Genomic DNA, 14611 nt, shown 5'->3' on the forward strand with positions numbered 1-14611 from the left:
CCCACCGGGCTTCTGTTTCCTGGTATGATTGGCGCCGTTTAAACAGGCACAAGGTTTAAGATGCAGAATAAGGCTTTTTTTTTTTAAAACTTGTTAATGAAACACTATTTAAAAAGGGTAGCATAGACTTTGTACATTGTCTAGAGTGAAGAGTAGAGGTGGCTTCTGTGACAAGAGGGATGGTTCTGTTGGTCACACCTGCTGTTGAAAGGGCCGTGATGCCACTGTTGCTGGAACACTCCTCTGATAGGGTGGAAGGTGATGCACATGCTGTCACCAGGGAGCAAGGGTCAGACCTGGAGCTGCCTTGTGGGCCTCCTGACATGTCACTGCACAGGATGGGAGCTGCCGATCTTACCAGACATGTGTCTGGGAGGAGAGCTGGTCACTGGCCATGTCTTTGTGTTGTGTATAGGACGTAAACGAGGAGAAACCCACCCGCCCAGTGGGAACCCCAGGGAAGTGCTGTGCTGGTGCTGGCCTCAGGTGGCTGCAGGTGGCTGCAGGTGGCGGGCTTTGTGCTCGGGACAGGGACTGTCAGGGGAGAACGGCAGCCCTGTTGTTGGAGCATGTGGAACCTCGTAGAAGATGCTGCCTTCTCTTCCGATCTCTTACTTTTAGCAGAGAGTCTACACATTTTAGTTTTACAGGAGAGAAGAAGGTATAGTCGGGCTCCCCAGGGCCACGCCGTGGGCACTTTGGCTTGCAGTCTGGACTGTGCTGGGGGCACCTGCAGCAGCGGGCGGCCCTCCGGTGTCCTGGTGTAGACGCTCCACGGGCCCTGTACACCCGAACAGTCCTCCTGATTCACTTCCTGCCGACCCTGTTGCACGAGGCGGCTGGTGGGGATGAGCTGCAGCCCTCAAGCTTCTGTTTCTCTTGGGAGGTGACCTCTTGTGCAGGCAGCTTGCCCTCATCCTCTGCCTGCCTGGTTTCAGTTCACGGTGCCTCTGTCTAGGCCCCCTGGTGTGGGATGTAGACTCCAGAAGCTCCCTCTTGGGGGATAGGAGCTACAGTGTGTCCACGGAGCAGAGGAGAGGCTGCCTTCTGCAGCCAGGAGCCAGGAGACAATCTCAGGCAGGTTTCACGCCCATGATGGAGCCCGGCCTGGTGCTCCATCTCAGGACCCTGCAGTCATGACCTGAGCCCAACGAGAGTCGGACGCTTGTCTGACTGAGCCACGCGGGTGCCCCGGGGCAGTTCTGTCCCGAAGAGCAGCTCTCCTGTAGGCCTGGATGCTGGTGGCCCTGGCCGTTAGCCCTGGAGCGGGGTGCCCACCTTCGTCCCATCCAGGTCCCTCCTGCGGCCTGAGCTGTCGCTCTGGCTAAGCTAATCTGTCTTCGTAGGAAAACACTCTTACTTGCCCTGAAAAGAGAGCGGGCAAAGCTTGTGAACTGGTCATTCCGGGTCATGAGGGGGCGTGATGGGGCGTGTCTGGACGCCGCATCTTCCCCGTCGTCCTAGCTGTCTTGCTGCACAGCTCAGATCCCCCCAGCAGGCGGGCGCCCCCCCGCCCCCCAGCCCACATGTGCTGCCCTGTGGTGCTGGGGTCGTCTTGAAGGAAGAGCGCAGGGACATGTGACAAAGACGGGCTGGAGTCCTCGTGGAGAGGATAGCGCCCTGGCGGCCAGTGGGTGGTGCAGGCAGGGAGAAGGCAGGCTTCGGGGAGGCTGCGGGCAGCAGCAGGACCTCCACGTGGGGTGGGGTGTCCTCCTGTAAGGCTGGAGGGGACAGCCAGGAGCAGACGCTCTGGGAGCTGATGTAGAAAGGGGAACTCATGATCCTGGTCACGGGACGAGCACCGAGAGTACTCTGAAAGATGAGGGCGCTGGGCTGCGAGGTGATCCTGTCACCTGGGCACCTGTCTGCGTTGTCACCTTGGGGGTTCCGATGGGGCTGGGCCTGCTGAGGCGCCCTCCTCTGGGGGGGGGGGTCCCGTGCTCCTCCTTAGCTCTGCGTCGGCGCTGCAGGTGTTCTAGCGCGGGTGCTTCGGTCTCCGCCTCTCCCCAGAGCGTGGTCCCGGGTGCCTGACGGGCGCAGGGTAGCGAAGACAGGTGGCTTTGGGAGGACTGCGAGCCCAGGGCTTTCATGTCCTCGCTGGGACTCCAGCCGTGCTTGGGGTCCTGTCCTCGTGTTTCAAGATCGTGCCTTTCTCTTCCCGAAGGCCCCCTCAGGCTCTCTCAGGCTCCCTCAGGCCTGTTGTGATTTGTATCCGAGTCCGCACAGGAGCAGGCTTGCGGCTTGCCGGGTCCTACTTCCCCCGCACGGCATGTGGAAGCGTGCGAGGACCGGTCACGTTTATAAGAGGGCTCTCGGGGAGCACGTGCGTCTGTCGCTCTCTCCCTTGAGGATGAGGCGAGGAAGCCTGAGGCCGGGTGGTGGTGAGACAGCCTGTGGTCGGGGTCACGGGAGGCCAGGGCCCCATGCCGGAGCCTCCGAGCTCCCGCGCTCTGGGGTGTACGGGTCTGGTCGTATGGCTGGCGAGCGGCTCCTCTGCAGCCACAAGTGCATCTTTAGAATTTCCAGAGCAGCTAGGGTGAAACAGGCTCCTGGCGGGAACCGCTTTGCTCTTATGAAGGAAGGAGTGGAATTTTGGACGTTGGTATTTATGTGAACAGGGCTTATTCCAGAAGGGAGTCGAGCGTGGCTCACGTGCGACTTGATGCCGTTGTTGTTAGTGGCAGCGAGTGTTTGTGCGTTAGCTTGTGGTCTGGGGTCGGCACAGGGTGCGGCCGGGCGCAGAGGTGCAGCCGTGGGGCTCGCCAGGCCCAGGGTCGGCAGCCCACGTGGTGCCCGGCTGGTGGCGGTGCTTCGTGCCTGCTGACCCGAGCAGCCCGGGCCGGGCCCTGTGCGCCTCCCCAGTGCTCCCGTGAGCTCTCTGGGCCGAGTGCAGTGCAGGGCAGGCGCAGGGAGAGGAGGCCCCTGCAGGCACATCTTTGCCTTTGTGTCTGGTGAGGCGTGGGCAGGTGCGTGGGGACGGAGGGCTCCCTCGTGCCCTGCTGGCCCTCGTGGCCACCCCCGTGTTGGTGACGCCCGCCTGGCCAGGACAGAGGTGGGGGCAGGACCACTGGTGCGGGGTCAGGGTGGGAGCCTGGTGTGAGGCCCGGGAGAGAGGCCAGAGGTGAGCCGGGGCGCTCGCTGGGGGAGGGCCCACGGTGATTCCTCCGCGCTGGCCTCAGGTGCTGCCTGGGAGTGACCCGGGACCTGAGCATGCGGAGCCCCGCCTGGCGTCGGCCACCGTGTCCGCAGCTCGGATGCCCGGGGACCCGCTGGGGGGTGCACAGAGGGGCTCGGGTCCTGCTGTGACCTGCTGTGACCTGCTGAGTCCGAGCAGGGCCCCCCGGGCAGGTTCCTTAGGGAGGATTCTCAGTACGTGGTTCTGGGATGGGAGGGGGCCCAGCAGCTCTAGCTTTCTGCTTTCAGAACAACCGGAGTTACAGTACTGCCTGCTTTTGGGGCAGTTTGCAGCTTTAACGAGAAGTGTGCGTAGAGAGGATGGGTACCCTCTCGGATCACGTAAACTGCTTTATCTCCCGCATGTCACAGCCCAAGCAGAGGCCTGTCTGGGGGCTGTGCCCCTGGCCGCCTGCTTGGTGCCTGGGGGCCTCCTCCCCGGCCCTGGGGTAAAGCCCTGCTCGTGGCTCTTCAGACTTCTTGTTTTGATGTGAATGGTGAAGCTTTTTCAATTAAGAGGCAAAGGTAGTTTTCCAAAGACTGTTTTTATTTTTAAAGTCAGATTTAGGAAAAAGAACCTACTTTGTGGGCGTTTAGAGTGTGGCGTGGAGGGTAGCAGGTCTGGAGCCTGGAAGGGAGGTTTTCCTGGTCCCGTGAGGGTCGCGGCTCAGGCGGGCACATCCTGGTCAGAGGAGTGATTTACATGCTCGTGTCCCCTGCTTGCTGACCACGTGGCCCAGGTCAGGAGTGCATGGGGTGCCCGTTAGCCCCCTGGTTATGTGAGACGTGTCTCTTACTCAAGGTAAGTGAAGTGTCGACTGTAGAGATGCTCCTAAAGTCGAATGATGTGCTAGTGTTGGCATATGTGGAGGGAATTCTCAACAGCCGTTGGCAGGGTAACGTGATACACCTGCGCACCTGGAGCCCGGGCACCAGGCCACCCCGTCTTCGGTGTTAGGGCAGCGCACACAGTGTAGCCTGATGGCCCGCTGCGGCCCCTCACTGCTTGCAGACAGTATGTGTGATGCTTTGTTTCCTTAATTGAATTAGTATTTTGGTGGACTTCACATTTATAGTAAGTTTTATAATAGATTTTATAATTATCAGTTTTCAAAAATCACTTTATTTATAATTTTTTCAGGAGATAAATCTCCCCCTAAACTTGAACCATCAGATGCATTACCTCTTCCTTCAAACTCGGAGACTAATTCAGAACCACCAACCCTCAAACCAGTAGAACTCAACCCAGAGCAGAGTAAACTATTCAAAAGAGTCACATTTGATAATGAATCACATAGCACTTGCACTCAGAGCGCACTGGTAATCGGACACCCTCCAGAGCCCACCCTCGCCAGTAGTGGCGATGCGCCGGCGGCGGCGGCCTCCGCGGTGGCGGAGCCAGCAAGCGATGTAAACAGACGCACTTCTGTTCTCTTCTGCAAATCGAAAAGTGTAAGCCCCCCAAAGTCTGCCAAGAACACTGAAACCCAGCCAACTTCTCCTCAGCTAGGGACCAAAACCTTTTTGTCTGTAGTCCTTCCGAGGTTGGAGACTCTTCTGCAGCCAAGAAAAAGGTCGCGGAGCACCTGCGGCGACTCTGAGGTGGAGGAGGGGTCCCCGGGAAAGCGCCTGGACACAGGTAAATGCCACGGAGCGCCGCGTTCTCTCCTCCAGGGGTGTCGGTGGAGCCGCCGGGCAGTGCCCCCCCCCCCCCCCCCCCGCTGCGGTGCGCGGTGGACCGTCCAGGGGCTGTGGTGGCCTGCCTGTGGAGGTGGCGCCATCACGGGGGGGGGGGGGGGCGGGGGGCCTGGTGGGGTTGTGTCGCGCCCGCTGTGCGTCCCAGGACACACACGGGTCTGGGGCCACGGCACCACTTTGGGCTGTAATCAGAGGGCGTTGTGACGTCCCCTCTCCGTCCTGTGGGGCTGTGGCCATGTGTAGTGGGGTGACTTCCTGAGTGGCTGAGTGCACCGCCGGGCTTTTGTCCTTGTGCCCGGTTCATTTGCTGGAGGCTCCCGTTCACGTGTCGTGGCGCTCGTCCCCTGCGGCTTGCGGGAGGCGGCCTGTTGGCCTCCGGGTGACAGCCGAGGAGGCAAGTGCCCGCTAGGTGGCACGACGGTTCGGCCCCCTGGGTGTGCCTGTGGCGGTGCCCCCAACGCCGCCCCTGGGCAGTGCGACCGAAGGGGTGTGTCCCTTGTGCTGGCGGTCGGCAGAGGCCCGGGGTGGTGTCTGCTGGCGTCTGTGCCAAGGGCCATGCGAGCTGGCGCACAGGGCACCTGTGCTCTGCCCGGGGAACCCATCTGCTGCCCCACCCCGTGCGCCCTGCGCCGCGGCCCACCTTCGTCCCTCTGGCTGCCTGGATGACTTCTGACGAGTTGTAGTTTGATGTGGGAAGCTCTCATACGTTGTGTTGATCTCGTAGCAGCTCTGTTTGTGGATGTGTGGGTGGGTTAGAACCTTTTCTCGTCTCCCGAGTTGCGGGAAGCTGCGCGCGCGTTTTGTAGGCCATCGATGGAGCTCGTGGCAGTGCTTGCGGGTCTCCTGAGGCTACCCTCACGGCTGTCTCCGCGGGCTCAGGACAGTCTGCGCGTGTGTCGTGGGCGTGCGCCGAGTGTCGTGGGCGTGCGCCGAGTCCGGTCCCCGCGTGGGGAGGTGAGCCGGAGCGCGTGGTGCTGTCGGCCCCGGGCCGTGGGCGCTTGGACGCCCTCAGGGCTCCGCAGGCCCTGGCCGCATCAGAGGGTGCTCCGCGGGCCCTGGTGGCTGTCCGTCTAGGCGGGGTTCCCGCCGCCAGGGAGGCTGCCCCCAGCCCGGTGATGGCATTCAGGAGCCTGTTGCGCACCGTGGCCCTCATGGGGAGGAGCGTGCCCCGCGTCCCGCGTGTGCAGGCAGGCCGTGCAGGTGTCCGGCGCCGGCGCGAGGGCTGCAGGAGCTTCCAAGAGCAGCCGGGGCGGCACTGACGGGGTGTTTGCTTTCTTGTTCCAGAGTGGCAGTAGATACGGTGGATGCATGACGAGCCCCGATGCCGCCCGGGGCGGCCCGGGAGTCCTGGTAGCGCCGGGACCTGCTCAGCACCCAGGCAGGGGGCCCGGCGCCCCCTCTGGCTCCACCTCAGCCTGGCTCCCGGCGCTCTCCGCACGCCCTGGATCGCTCGCCCGAGGGCGGGCTCGCCTCTGAGGACTCGAACTATTCTCAGCCTTCGCTTTTCCCAAAGATTCATCTGCGTGCTCTGCCTTGTAGGGGTTTTCCTGGGTCACACTGCCCACTGCAAGGCTCCCACGTACCTCTTCACGTGGAGACGCTCGGCCCTGGGCCTCCCTGCTCTGAGCTGCGGGTTGCGGCGGGCCGGGGTCAGGGCCCCGAGCCGCTCTGTCCTCTCGCTTCGTCCTCCGCGACGCTCGCTGTTCCCGGCACGAGCAGCTCCTGGCCTCTGCTCTTGCGATGCCTGCTGCGTGCGCGTGAGAGACACAGAGACACAGAGGGAGATAGTGAGAGACACAGAGAGACAGAGATGCAGAGAGACAGAGACACAGAGACAGAGATAGAAATGCAGAGAGAGACAGAGATACAGAGAGAGACACATGTAGACTGAAAGATAAACAGAGACAGACTGATTGTGAGAGACAGAGACAAGGTAACAGAGACCCAAGAGATAGGGAGGCAGAGACAGAGTGAGAGACAGAGATAGACACAGAGACTGAGAGATGGAGAGAGACAGAAAGAAACACACAAAGAGACTCAGAGACAGAGTGAGAGACCGAGACGGACTGAGAGGGGGCTGTGTCCATCCTCAGGTTCAGGTTGGAGGCCGGTCTGGCCCCCCAGTCAGACTAAATGGCTTTTTCGCTGTTTTCCAGGTTCTCAGTGTAACTACTAACATGCTGGGTGGTTCGGTCTTTGGATCCTAACTCTTTTCTCTTGCTCGACTTGGACTGGAGCTCTGCTAAGCGCTGGCTTTGGAACGCAGAAAGATCACTGCATCCCTGGGGTTCACGTAATTCTTGTGGAGGACGCTGCAAACGTCGTTCAGTCATCTTCCAAACACCCCCCCCCCCCCCCCCCCCAGCCCGCGGAGGATCGGCGCAGGTGCTGGACGGCCGCCTGCTGCCTCTCCCCAAGCTGGCCGCCGCTGGCAGGGACACCTCCTCCGCCCGCCCCGACCCTGTGGGTAGGTGTGAACGATGCCGAGGGCGGCCTTAGAGCCTGCGGCGCCTCCAGCGACGTGGATGGAGATTCCGATCCTGCCTTCAGCAGGCACAGAACTGGCCTGAAGGGACCAGCAGTTGTGGGTCGGGCGCGGGCGCAGCTGGAAGATGAGCAAACGCCTCTGCTTCCCCTCGCTTGTTGCCTCTTTCTTTCATGGGTTTCTGGCTGGTGTCCCTTCTCCCCTTCTCCTTCCCTTACTTCCTGCCATGCCCAGAGGGCAGCTCTGTCTCTGGTCACCATGCGGAATGTCAGCACGAGCGGGAATCCCACCCCGGGGGCCTGGAGGTGGCCCCTCCGTGGCAGCCTTCCCCGTCACCGCCGCTTTGAGGAGCCGGCCTAGGCAACAGCAGCAGGGTCCTGGGATCCTGCTTAATGTGTTTTTATGGAAAGGTTGAAAAATCACCCCCAAAATGCAATTTTATTGCCAACAGGACAAATAAAAACATGTAAACAAAAAGAACGGGTGGCCCTAGCACTTGAGGCCGAGTGCAGTCACTGTGCCCAGCAGCCTCTGAAGCTGGTCCCATGTCACGCCACGGATGGTCAGCCTGGGGAGCCGGCCGGCAGCCTGGGCAGGGGCAGGCAGAGCACTGGCGTCCACCCGTGTGGCCCCTGGGGGGGTGGGGAGCTGGCCCACCGTGCTTGCTCAGCCGTTTGCGGGTGCCAGGCCGAAGCTGCACCCCGGGGGAGCACCGGATGTCCCGCTGGCTGGTGGGTGTGAGCTGTTCACAGCAGAGCTCGCGGCTCTGGAAGCTTCTGGGGGGCTTTGCCTCCGCCACTGCTGACTGGCTCTCCCGGAAGGCCCCTTGAACACCCTCCCCACCAGGCCCAGGTGCACCCAGGGTGTCGCGCCTGTGGAGGCAGAGATGGGGGCCAGAGTTCTGGGTGCCTCCCGCTGGAGGGTTCCTGCCTTTTCCACGTGGCCACCTTGTGTTTTGCATGTTGCGGCGAGCAGACCTAACTTCCAGCGTTGATAAAACGTTTTCTCCCTGAAGTATTTGCTGAGGGCTCTTGCGTCCATGGTTTTTGCTAGGAGTTCAGGTGCCTGATGGACGCGTGCCGTTTGTGAGGGGCTCGCGGGGTCCCTCTCTGTGCAGACCCCAAACCTGTGTCCCAGCAGGTCCTTGCAGGTGTCTGGGGCGGGGCGGGTGGGCTCCGTGGGCCGCAGTAGCCGGCGGGCGTGCTGGGGAGGGTGCGGAGGGGCTGTGGGTGCACAGGCTGGAGCCCTGGGCCCGGCGGTCTCCTGCTGGTGGGCTGGTCTGTTGTGCGTGCGAGTCCGCGGGCGTTGGGTGACATTTCCTGGGTAATAGATGGGCGTGGGTCTTCTAAGTCCCCAGGGAGGTCGACGGAGACAAGCTCGCTCCTTTCTCAGTGCCCCACATTTTCGCCCTTCCTCCTAGCGTCACTTGGAGAGCACGGCTTCGGTGGGCGACCTGGCTGTGTGTTTTGGGGCCACGGGGGCCGCGTTTCCTTCCTCCCTGGATGCGTGTGCACAGGCGGCAGGGCTGTGTGCCCTCTGCCCGGGACGCTCTGGGATGGGCGCCGTGTGCTCTGCGCTTGCTTCTCCGAACATCATAGCGCAGCTGCCAGGCAAGGCGCAGTGCCTGGAGGTCGAGGTGGGCAGGTGCCCGTGTGAGGCCATCCAGGGGCACAGCCGGCTCCACGCAGGCCCTGCACTGAGCGGCTTTGTGGCGGCACGACCTTGTGGCTTGGACTGTTGCCACAGGGCCAGTCGGATGATGTACTAGGGCTTCCCCTGAGGGCGCAGGCGTTGGCCTGGTGGCCTTACTGCTGGGTCTTGGACGCGCGCCTGCAGGACTGTGGCCCCTTCTCAGACCTGGGTCCTCTTTCTGTCCTTTGGGCTGGGTGGGGCCGGCTGTCTCTGAGTTGCGGTCTTTGCTGCCTTTGGTGACTCCTGGGACCTGGTGGCTTTGGGGTCCCTGGGTGCTGCTGCTGCCCTGACCTGCTGGCCGGTGGTCTCGACCCCTCGGCAGCGGGACGCGATGGAGCCACAGACATCCGGATGCCGTCACCGCAGCGGTGGCTGTGACGTGGGGGTTCCGTCCACAGTGAAAATACCCAGTTTCTCTTTAGAGCCAGTGGTGCCGAGTTCCTCAGAAACAGGGCCCGATGTCTCATGAACAGAGTTGAGAATGTGTGGTCTCACTCTGCGGGCTGGGCGGTACAGCTACCCGCCCTGTGTGCGTTCATGTCGTAGCCGCCAGCGTCCTCCCTGCGCTCGTGTAATGTGGCTCTGCCGCTGAGAAAACACGACGTGTTAAAGCGGGTGAGGGAGCCCTGCAGTCTGGGCCGCTCCTACAGACACACTTGTAAAGAACCCGGTTGAGTATTTTTTTAAGCGCGGGATTGAGATTCTTTCTGGGAAGAAAAATGGGACTGACCCTGCAGCCGTCGCACCGAGAGGGGGCAGCGTGGCCCGTCCTGTCGTGGCGTCAGGGACGTCGGGCTTCGGGAGACGAGTTGCCGTGATTGTAGATGAGTTGTGTTTTGTTCTTGAAAACCTGAGAGCCTCCACCCCCGGTGGCTTCTGGCCACCCAGGCCGTGTGTGCCGTGCCCATGGTTTCGGGGCCGGGGCCTGGGCTGCAGAGCCAGTGTTCTGGTTTCAAGCATCTCGAGTGTTTCTGAGGTGCATGCGTTTCCTGCGACCTCAGCCCCAAGGAGGCTCCCACGTGCGGCCCCGTTCCCGGCGAGGGGTCTCCTCCCCGAGGGGTCTCCTCCTGTTGGCTTGGCCCCAGGGAGCGGGGCTTCAGGCGCGCAGACCCTTTGATCTGGGAGGGAGGAGCTGGGTGCCTCCGGCTTTGCCTTGGGGAGCTGGTGCAGTTGCTTTTCCAAGGGAGGCACCTTGCTGAGCCCCGTGCCAGGGAGGAGCTGCTGGTGCTGGTGCCTTCGTGTCCCTCAGGAAGCGCTGCCGTGTGTCCCGCGTCGTGGGCGCTGCGGGGGTGGGGGCACGGGCATGGCCTCGGATGGGGACGGCTCTGCTGCAGCACGGGACTGAGGGGTCTGTGTGCCTGTGTCGCAGGTCTCACCAATGGCTTTGGGGGCGCACGAAGTGAGCAGGAGCTGGGTGGCACCCCTGGAAGGAGAGCTGCGCCCCGACGACGCTGCGCCTCGGAGTCTAGCATCTCATCCAGCAGTAGCCCGCTCTGCGACTCGAGGTGGGCACGCCCAATGAGCTGGCCCGTCCCCGCCACCCCCACTGGAGATGCTCTGTCCTGCTCTTCAGGGGCCCTGTTCTGTGCTCTGTGACGTTTACCTGAAAATGGGAAGTAGAACCATTTGTAAAACAGGGACAGGTTTTGGATATGTGGTTACAGTTAATGTTTTTTCCTGCCAAAGTTCTGCCCTGATTTGTGGGTGACTGGTGCAGCCCCACCATCTGCCCTGTGGAGACCCCTTTGTAACAGGCCTCTGCGCACCCTGGCCTTTGGTCACCGGGTAGAGCCGAGGGCCCGGAGCGCTTTCTGACCGAGCTGCGCTTTCCGTCCTGCAGCTTCAGTGCACCCAAGTGTGGCCGGGGCAAGCCCGCCCTGGTGCGCAGGCACACGCTGGAGGACCGCAGCGAGCTGATCTCCTGCATTGAGAACGGGAACTATGCCAAAGCGGCCAGGATCGCGGCGGGTGAGTTGGGGCCCTGTCCTCCTCTGCAGGGCAGTGCGCCGGGACCCCGGTCAGCCGGCCTCCATCCCCAAGGTGTCGGGCTCCCCGCACACAGGGACACTTCGTCCTGCATGTGTCGTCTGTTGTGTAGATGGTCCCTTCTCAAGGTTCCCTGGCCATCGGACTTCGTGGAGGCTGCCCCTCGTGGGTTCCTCTGTGATTTGCAGCCTCGCGTGGGCTCCCCAGGTTCTGGCCTCTAGAGGACCGTGAGGGACCTGCTGGGACTCCCGCAGGGGCGGCCTCAGGCCGCACGGCACCCCGCTCTCCTGCTAACTTCTTGTGCTTCCTTCCCTGTGCAGAGGTCGGTCAGAACAGCATGTGGATTTCCACTGATGCCGCGGCCTCCGTGCTCGAGCCTCTGAAAGTCGTGTGGGCCAAGTGCAGTGGCTATCCCTCCTACCCGGCCCTGGTGAGCCTTGGGGTGGCGGGTGTGGGGCCCCGGGGGCTGCCCCGTGGGGGTCAGGGCACAGAGCCGTGTGGCCCTCGGGCCTGGGGCCGGGTGTCCCATGAGCATCTGCCGAGGGACATGCACGCAGGTGTCAGGATGTTGGGAGAGCTTCTTCGAAAGCCCCCTCAGGTGGGGGCCAGAGGACAGTGCTCCAGGGTGCAGCGGGGGGGCTCTCAGATGTGACCCGCATGTGTCCTCCCTTGACAGATCATTGACCCCAAGATGCCGCGTGTGCCTGGCCACCACAACGGGGTCACCATCCCGGCCCCGCCGCTGGACGTGCTGAAGATAGGCGAGCACATGCAGACCAAGGCTGATGAGAAGCTGTTCCTGGTTCTGTTCTTCGACAACAAGAGAAGCTGGTGAGTGCGGGTGCCTGGGCTGCACAGGGACAGGGATGCTCTGAAGGCATTTGGGGCTCCGCGTGCACAGAGATGCATGTGAGCGGCCTGGCCATGGGGGCTGCGCTCCTGTGTCCTGCTGGGCTTCTGCTGGTGGCCCAGGCTCGAGGGCACTGGGCTGACCGCCCAGCACCTGGCCCGATCTCGCTCTGCTAGCTCTCCAGGCCCTGCTGCTTCCTTCCTTACCTGTTGTGGGTCCAGATGGGGCACTCGGGCATCAGCTCCCAGACCCCTGAGCTCTGCCCGGAGGCTCTCCCTGCCTCAGAGCCCACGATGTGGGCTGTCCCCAAGCCCTCCGGAGGTGGGTGTTGGTGTTTGCATGCGCGAGGAGCTGTGCCCTTGGCCCTTCTCCGCATGGAGAGCTCCTGTACCGACCAGGGGCTCCGTGGTGCGGAGGTGCTATGCAGGGCTGGGCTAGGAGGTGCGGGCACCGCCAGCGTTGGCAGGTGCTGCTGGACTGGTTGTGCGGCCACGAGCGCCTCCTCACCCCGTGGAGGCTCAGGCCCCCGTGTGCCGTCCGAGGGCTGGTTGGCCTGCTCGCCACGTGACAGTGCATGTGGTGTCCCATGTGCACGTGCACATGCATGGGCGTGTAAGCCTGTGTCCATGCTCACTGGGCTGTCCGAGCAATGCTGCTGCTGGAAAGCGGCGGCCCCAGGTCAAGGTCATCGAGGGGAGGTGGCAGCGGCTTGGTTGTCCCCGTCCCCGAGGCCCCACGTCGGGCCTCCCCGGAGTTCCTGGTGTCTGCCGCCTGTCCACCCCTGGGAGCTGCCGGGCTGCCGCGTGAAGTGCCTCCAGGGAGCACTGCTCACGGTTCCTGTCTTTTCTCTTTTCCAAAGGCAATGGCTCCCCAAGTCCAAAATGGTGCCCCTCGGCATGGACGAGACCATAGACAAACTGAAGATGATGGAGGGGCGGAACTCCAGCATCAGGAAAGCCGTGAGGGTCGCCTTCGACCGCGCCATGAGCCACCTGAGCCGCGTGCACGGGGAGCCCAGCAGCGACCTCAGTGACATCGACTGACCTGCCCGCCCCCCGTGGCCTCGTCCGTAGCGGAGATAAGCTGTACATGCGTGTATATCGTTCCAGACTTAACTTATTCTGATTTCCGGGCCTGGTTCTTTCCTTCTTCCTCCCCCGGGAGGGCAGGTTTTATTTCCACGTTCTCTGTGAAACCATCCCCGTCTGGGCACTCTGTGAATGGTGCGGGCATGTCCCCGGCTCTATCTGTGTCCATCACAGGCCGTGCCGGAAGGTCTGCCCGCGTCACTTTCTTTGATCTGTAGCTTTTTTTTAAAGACTTTTGAATGTTTAATAATTTTGTAAATCATACTCTTTACACGGAGTACCACTATTTAATAAGACGGGATGTAAATTTACAATGACAAATGTGTATTTTAAGAAAGAAAATGACATTATTTTGATGGTACTTTGTGGAAAGAGGTGGAGAATAAATTTATGCTGTGTACATCACTTGCAAATCACCAAAAAACACTCCGCCGCCCCCCGTGAGGGCCGGGGCAGGCGCCTCCTCCGGGTGTCGCCGTCCTCCCCGTCCGCCTCCAGCCTCCGCCCGCCTGCCCTAGCCTTCCACGGGTGTGCCTCCCAGCGGATTATTTATTGTAGAAAGTGTATTCATTTGCTTTATAATGAAAAATAAATTTGCAGAAGTATATTGATATGCATTTTTATACGGGCACATAAAGATCCAACTTGCTTTGGGAGCAGGATGTGTTGCTTGTTGTGTAAATGACTCTGGCAGTGTGTTCTTTGATTTTGTAACTTGTAATCTTTTGTTTACAATGGGGGCTTTCTGTAACTTGTTTTAATTTAGAACACTTTGGTAGCAATAGAAACTTTGGATACATTTTTGTATGGTACATGTGATGTATATAGAATTAGTACTTTATTTTTATTTTTAAGAGGTAAAGCATTATGTTAGGGGAAAAGGTAGGGTGGGTTTCCAAAAATGCGGTTTTTATATTAAAAAAATAAAGTCAAGATTTGGACGGTGTGGCCACTTCATTCCTCTCTCACTTGGGTGCTGGGCAGGCTCACGGCAGCCTGTCCCGCCGGCTCATCCAGGCATGGGACATGCCTTCATCTTAAAGTTGTCATGGGATGGCATTATTTATTATTTTACCTAATCATATTTTTATTTTAAGCTGGTAGTTTTAAAATTTTTAAATGTTTTTTTTTCCCCCCTTCAGTCTCCATTGTTTGTAACATCTCCATAGAAACTTGAAAATAAAACGTCTTCCTTTGATAGCTTGTCCTGTGTCTGACGGACGCTTTGTATGTGCTGTGGCCCCCCAGGCCCGCCCAGCCCTCGGGCCGGGACGTCGCGGGCGAGGATGCGGTGGCGGCAGGAGCCAGGTTGGCACCGGCAGGTCCCGCTGGAGCCACGATGGGCGGGTCCCCTGGGGGGTGCGGGGCCACGGGGAGGCCGCTCATGCTCACGCTGTAGGGACAGGGCAGCGGGCCGACGGGTGACGAGGCGCTGGCCTGTCGTGGGTCGCCTCCCGGAAGGGCCCGTGCTTGCCTGGGCCATGGGCATGGGCACCGACTGTCCGTATCCCGGGAGCACGCTGGGCCCTGCGCCCGGGAGGTGGGTCAGCCTCACCCGCCCCCTCCCCAACAGCCCAGGACGCCCCACGTCTCCTGGACCCCGCACCTCCCAAGAGTCCCGGTCACCTGTGGCTTGGC

The 14611-nt window shown here is 61.2% G+C and overlaps 1 protein-coding gene across 4 annotated transcripts in view; it reads left to right on the top strand.

Annotated features, from left to right (window-relative positions):
• The window catches only part of BRD1 (bromodomain containing 1), a 34952-nt gene extending 20781 nt beyond the window's left edge, over positions 1-14171 (top strand). The window contains exons 8-13 of one of the 4 annotated variants that reach the window (XM_041755094.1): positions 4316-4813; positions 10419-10554; positions 10890-11017; positions 11356-11465; positions 11712-11866; positions 12745-14171. In XM_041755094.1, coding sequence (XP_041611028.1) covers positions 4316-4813; positions 10419-10554; positions 10890-11017; positions 11356-11465; positions 11712-11866; positions 12745-12928 — 1211 coding nt within the window. In that variant the 3' untranslated portion in view covers positions 12929-14171. Of the gene's footprint in view, positions 1-4315; positions 4814-6156; positions 10175-10418; positions 10555-10889; positions 11018-11355; positions 11466-11711; positions 11867-12744 lie in introns of those variants that run through there. The other 3 variants (XM_041755095.1, XR_005987798.1, XM_041755096.1) reach the window with 3 other exon arrangements.
• Positions 14172-14611: the final 440 nt, after the last annotated feature.

This window comes from Vulpes lagopus, chromosome 5 (genome assembly GCF_018345385.1).
Source record: "Vulpes lagopus strain Blue_001 chromosome 5, ASM1834538v1, whole genome shotgun sequence".
Classification (NCBI taxonomy): domain Eukaryota; kingdom Metazoa; phylum Chordata; class Mammalia; order Carnivora; family Canidae; genus Vulpes; species Vulpes lagopus.